Source organism: Oxyura jamaicensis (assembly GCF_011077185.1).
Source record: "Oxyura jamaicensis isolate SHBP4307 breed ruddy duck chromosome 4 unlocalized genomic scaffold, BPBGC_Ojam_1.0 oxy4_random_OJ72996, whole genome shotgun sequence".
In the NCBI taxonomy this organism is placed as follows: domain Eukaryota; kingdom Metazoa; phylum Chordata; class Aves; order Anseriformes; family Anatidae; genus Oxyura; species Oxyura jamaicensis.
Window position 1 is genome coordinate 1 of NW_023303854.1, and position 5844 is coordinate 5844.

At 70.8% G+C, this 5844-nt stretch overlaps 1 protein-coding gene across 2 annotated transcripts; it reads right to left on the reverse strand.

Moving 5' to 3' along the window:
* Positions 1-230: 230 nt before the first annotated feature.
* On the reverse strand, positions 231-5819 carry LOC118157222 (diacylglycerol kinase eta-like). Of its 2 annotated transcripts, none has more exons than XM_035311484.1 (8): positions 5579-5819; positions 2349-2459; positions 2114-2238; positions 1875-2070; positions 1581-1713; positions 1357-1463; positions 1057-1182; positions 231-953 (listed from the first exon to the last, which is right to left on the reverse strand). In XM_035311484.1, exons 1-8 carry the CDS (start codon positions 5774-5776, stop codon positions 756-758), a joined length of 1194 nt encoding a protein of 397 aa, XP_035167375.1. In that variant the 5' UTR covers positions 5777-5819; the 3' UTR covers positions 231-755. The 2 variants fall into 2 exon arrangements, with proteins under 2 accessions (XP_035167375.1, XP_035167376.1); XM_035311485.1 differs by having other exon boundaries at positions 238-953; positions 1875-1979; positions 2158-2238.
* Positions 5820-5844: the final 25 nt, after the last annotated feature.

Consider the following 5844-nt stretch of genomic DNA (forward strand, 5'->3'; position numbering starts at 1 on the left):
TGGAGATGGGGAATGGGAAGGAATGGGAATGGACACACTGAAGTGGAAGGGGAAGGGATAAGATAGGAACAAGGACAGGGACAGGCAAGGCTGTGCCAGGCCAGCACAAGGGGCAGAGCCGAGTCTGGTTCCTTCCCCATCGCTGCCTCCGCAGGCACCCAGTGAGTCACGGAGCTGGCTCCCGTCCCCAGCCTGCCACTCCACGGGGGGCAGCAGCGGCGGCACGCGGGGGGGCTCCTTTCCTCGCCGGGTGGGGATCCCCATTCCGCCCCAGTGGCACCCGGTGCCCCCCGGGGACCCGCCGCCCCCGGAGGCTGCAGCGTCCCGCCCAGCTCTGCCAACCTGGCGGGTGGGTGCAGATGCCGCAAGCTGGCCGGGGAGGCTTGGCAGCCAGCAGCGTGCTTTTAGAGAAATGAGACCGGGAATGAAATGTGCCCGAGGCGGGAGGATCGATAAGAGCTGGCCCGCAGCCGGCTTGGGGACACCTCGGCCACCCCGGTCCCCAGGCACGGCTCCGAGGAGGGAGGAGAAGCCGCGTGATGGTTGCCCTGACAGCATCCTGATGAGTAACGAGCAGCAGATGAGCCACCGGCTGAGCGGAGCGGTGGAAATCATTAAAGAACAAGAGAAGAAATATCCGGAGGAGAGGAACAGATTTCGCTCGGCGGAGGCCAGCTGGGCCCCTCCGGAGAGGGTGCGGGAGGCGGCGAGGGAACGTCTCCGGGTGACGTTCACTCTGGAACCTACTGACGCCGCTACCCCCAGCGTGCCAGGAGGCAGCGGGCGCAGTGCCACCAGGCAGAGCCCGCAGAGACGGAGCTCGCGGAGCCCTGTCCCCTCCCCGACTCACCATCCGAATCGATGCTGTTCAGGGCGGTGGGCGGGATGATGGACACCTTGTACTGGCCCAGGGGGCACCTCTTGCCGAATTGCTCCTTGCAGGCGCTGTGGACCTGGGGGGGGGGCACGGGGACACTCGTGCGAGCTGCGGCAGGAGCCGGGGGGGCCACGGCGCCACGGGCGCACGCAGTGGGAAGGGGAGGGCCGGATCCTTACGATGGCTTTGCACCAGAGGCACCGCCAGTCCTGCAGCCTCCGGACGCTGCCGCAGGTGCGGTCGCAGACGGCGCAGCGCGCGCTGACCGGCAGGTTCCCCTCCAGCCACTGGTGGGGCATGGCCACCTGCGGAGAGGGGCAGGTGCCACCTGCGTGCCACCGCCTCGCGCTCAAGGGACGGCGCAGGGGTGGCCCCCGGGACACCCGGTGTCACCTCCCATCCACCCCCCACCCCCCTCCCCACCGGCGAAGGTGGCCCTGCCGGGAGGGACCTCCGCGGGCGGTGGCGGGGACGCTCACCCCGTCCTCGTCCTCGATGATTTCCGTGCCGATGGAGGCCAGCGTGGTCCACTTGCAGTTGTTGGTGGCTCTGACGGCGCAGCGCTTGTGCGCCTTGAACTTGCAGACTTGGGAGGGGAGGAAGAGGAGGAGTGAGGACAGGCCCCGACCCCACGGCCGCGGGCATCACCCCACATCCCCCCTCCCGGGGCCGGGTGGGCCCCCCCCCCCCCCCCGGTGCTGACCTTCGCAGGAGAGGCCGTGGGAGGTGACCCCTGAGAGGGCTTCGCGGCAGACGTTGCAGAAGGTGGGCCTGGCGTGGGAGCAGGCGTACCAGTTGTGCATGCCCGAGAAGTGCTCCATGTTGAACTGCGTGGCCTGCGGGGCGCAGTCCTGCTCCGTCAGCACCCTCGGGACCCCCCCCCTCCCCCCCCCCCCCCCCCCCCCCCCCGCCTCCGAGGACCTCCCTGGACCCGGTGGCACCTGACAGGACCACCAGCCTGGGGGCTCTCGACCCCACGTGCCCACGGCTGTCCCACCTCGTGGATCTCCCACTTCTGGACAGACTTCAGGGCACCGATCCAGTCCTCCATCTCCTTGCGGTTCTCGGCGCACAGGATGAGCTTCCGGAAAGGCGTGATCACCTGCAGCGAGCCACGGACCCCACGACCCCTTGTAGGGCCACCCCACAGGGAGACAGCCCCCAGGACCCCCCCCCCCCCCCCACACACGCACACCCACGGCACGTTCGTGTCACCTCCAGCCCCACCGCCCGCTGCAGCGGCACGGGGGGTGCCCCCGCGGAGAGCCCCCGGCCCTCACCGTGAAGCTGTTGTTGATGTTCTTGGTGCTGGTCTCGGCCACGCTGGCGTCGGACAGGTCCACCTCGTCGAAGATCAGGGACTGCCGGGGCAAAGCGCAGCTCACTGCTGAGCTTGCAGGCTCGAGCCCCCCACCCCGGGGGCAGCTCGGCGGGGGCTCGGGAGGACCCCCCCCCCCCCCCCCTCGCCTACCTTAGCGTCCTTGGCGTAATAAAGCGTCCTGCCCCGCAGCTTGAAGTACCTCCTCTTCCACCTCTGGAAGGAGCTCGTCTGTTTCAGCAGCAGCCCCTCCTTCACGCTCTTCTGCGGAGACCACGGGGGCCATCAGCACCTTTGCCCCCCCCCCCCCAAGGGGAACAAAACATCCCTGTGGCACAAAAGGCCACGGGGACGGGGGGGGCCACGAGGATGAGCGGGGGACACGGGGTGGGTGCCGGCGGCTCGGTGCTGGCGCAGCGGGGTCCGCAGCCAGCGCCGCAGCCCGGCTCTGCCTGGCTGGGGGCCAGGCGGGCGGCAGGATCCGGCCGGGCAGGTGCCAGCGCCGCAGCCTGGCGGCCCCCCGGTCCCCCCCCCCAGGCACCAGAAGCTCCGGCGACGCAGGGGTTGTGCAGGGCGCAACGCGGCCGGGGCAGGTCCCAAAAGGCAGAGCCCACCCCGAGGCCCCGACCCCGGCAAGCGCTTTCTCCCTGAAAAACTCCCCGCTGGGAGCAAGAAGAGCCAAGAGGAGGAAGAGGAGAGGGGGACGCAGGACCCACCGCCGCACCCACCTGCATCTCGCGGGCATCGTCCCCGCTCCAGCCCATGGGGCAGGCACCGGGCTCCGGTGGGGCCCGGCCTCGTTCCCCCCACAGGCAGCGGGGCGCGCGCCGCGGGCTGCGGTCGGGTGCAACCCTTTATCAGGCTCTGCAGCGTGCCGGGGCTCTTCCGGGCTCGGCTGCAGCCTCGTGCCCCGAGGACGGGTCCTGCTGCAAGGGCAGGAGCTCGCCCCCATCCCCCCCGAGCCCCGCGCTGCAGGGACCCTTGCAAGGTTCCGGCCCCAGCGTTGGCACGCAGGAAAACTCGGGGGGGGAAGAGGGGGCTGCAAAATTCACGGGGGGTCGGGGAGGTGGCGCGTGCACAACGGAAAGTGTGAGCGAGGCGAGGGCAGCGCGGCTGAGAAACCTCACAAACATCCGGCCGGTGCCAGCGGGGCTATCTCCACGGCCCAGGCGCTGGTCCCTCCCCGCCCGTGCCACCGGGCAGGGCCTGGTCCCCTCGCCACGGCCCCGCTTTGGGGTTTTGGTGCCGGTGGCACCGTGCGGGGCTCCGGGGTGACGCCCGTGCCGGGTGGCCGGCGGCACGCTGCGCGGGGACGTGGGCTTGGGAACATCTCCGGGGGGTGACCTCCGGGGGGGGCCCCAAAGCACGCAGGGACCTCGGGGCATGCAGGGGGATCCTGAAGCACACAGGGGGACCCCGAATTATGAAGGAGACCTCGCAGCCTGGGACAGGACCCCGAAGCACACAGGGGGACCCCAAATTGTGCCGGGGACAGCTGAGCGTGCAGCGGACCTCACAGCACGCAGGGGGAAGCCGAAGCACACAGGGGACCTCAGAGCATGCAGGGGGACCCCAAACCATACAGGGGACCTCGGGGCACGCAGGGGGACCCAAAAGCATACGGGGGACCCCAAAGCACGAGGCTCCAGCCAGCAGCTCCCCAAGACAAGCACCTGCCCCAGCGGCGACGTGTCTCAGCTGAGCCCCAGCCCCGCCACCCAGCAGCGTCCCCGCAGGGCTGGGGTTACCCCAGAGGAGGCCACGCCGTGGGTGACAGCCCCAGGACAGCTCTGCCGGTGGCCGGGGACGGAGCTGCCCCCCATCCCCGTGCCCATTCGTGCCACCAGGGATGCTCGGCCAGGAGCCACGTGCCGCAGGAAGGAGGTTTCCAGGGCTGGCCCCGCGGGTCCTTCCTCACCGCCCTCTTCTTCCAGCGGCCGGGATCCAACCGGGATCCGACCCTCCCCACCGCCTGACACCAGCACCCGACCCCCACGGGCACGGCTCAGCCCCTCCTGGGCGCGCTCGGGTCCCTGCAGGACGCCCGGCGCCGCCGGCCAGGAACGGGAGCGCTCGCTGTCGGGGTGCCCCACGGGAGGATGCTGCACGTGGGGACCCCCCCAGCCCCTCGGAGCACCTGCGGCGTGCCCCAGCAGCGGGAATTTGGGAATCTGGGGCTGCGGGAATGGCTCAGCCCATAGGGACGCTCCCATCCCACGGTCCCCACCGATGCCCACAGCCCCCCGCCCCAGCTCCGGCGCAGGGAACCAGCAGTCCCCGGCCGTAGCGAGGAGGAGGAGGGGGCGGCAGCAAGGCCCCCCACCCGTCCCGGGGCCATTGAGCCCGGCGGGGGCACCTGCGCCTGGCAGCTGTCATTGTCACCGAGCACAATGGCCTCGCCGCCTCCGCACCGGGGCCGGCACAAAGCGCCCCGCGGGGCGCCCCGGCAATTACAGCCCGCAGAAAGGCGAGCGGGAGGTGTGGGGGTACGGGGGGGGGGGGGGGCCCCATGCCGGAGGGGGAGGGACGGGGGCACTCGGGGGTGGGGGGCAGGCTGGCTTTCGGGGCGCACGCTGGCAGGGGAGGATGCAGCAGAGATCGGGACGGGATGCTCGCCCTGCCCTGTCCCCGTGGGGACAGCACCACGATGTGGGGGCCACGCTCACCCCCCCCCCCCCCCCCTTGGGGGGGGGGGCCCAAAACTCCGCCGGACCCTGCAGACCCCCCGCCCCCCAGCTGTCAGGAGTACAGCCGAGGACGCCCAAAATTAGGTCCCCCCTCCTTGCCACGGAGCCGGGCACCTCTCGGGAACCTTAGCATCGCCCCCCCACCCCCCCTCCTTCATTAACCGCGTGCTAATTAAGCACCAGCCCCGCTCTGCGGGGTGCTGCCCCCCCCCCCCGTACGGGTGCACAGAGGCCACCTCGGCCGGCGCACGTGCTTCCCGCCTGCCGTCCGTCTCCTGCACGGCTCATGGCTGGGCAGGATGTGGCCACCCGGCCTGGGGGGACGCGGGGACACTGCCCGGGCGTCTGGCTGGGGGTGACCCCCCCCTAACGACACCCCCAGGCACAGCACAGCAAGGGGCCAGCGGTCCCCGAATGGCAGCGAGGGCTCAGAGCCCCCTCAGCCCGGACCCACCGGCTTGGGCATCCCGAATGCCCCCCGGCGCCCACGGCAGCGCCCCGTATTTTGGTAGGACCTACCGAAACGGCGCGCCGCGCGCAAGCCGCAGCAACGAGGCTGGGAGGGGAAGGAGAAACAAAAATACAACCCCCCCCCAAAAAAAAACAACAAAAAAATGAAAAAATGAAAGAACTCGAAGGTTGGGGGGGGGTTGTGGCGAGGAGGGGACGGGAGCTGGGGGTCCCCGCGCCCCTCACCTTGCTGCGCATCTGCCCGGAGGTGGACACCTTGCGGATCAGCTTGTGGGTGCTGCCCTCCTGCTCGCCCTCGCTGTCCGATGACTCCTCGCCGCCCGCCTCGGGTGACACGGGGGACAGCTTGTCCGAGTCCAGGGACGACACCGATTCCCGCGCCTGCCGCAGGAACAGGTCCCCGGCCACCACCTTCTCGGCCATCTTCTCCCCACCGCTCGCCCGGGGGTGACAGCCCTGCCAGGACAAGGGGGGGTGGGAGGGGGGGGGGG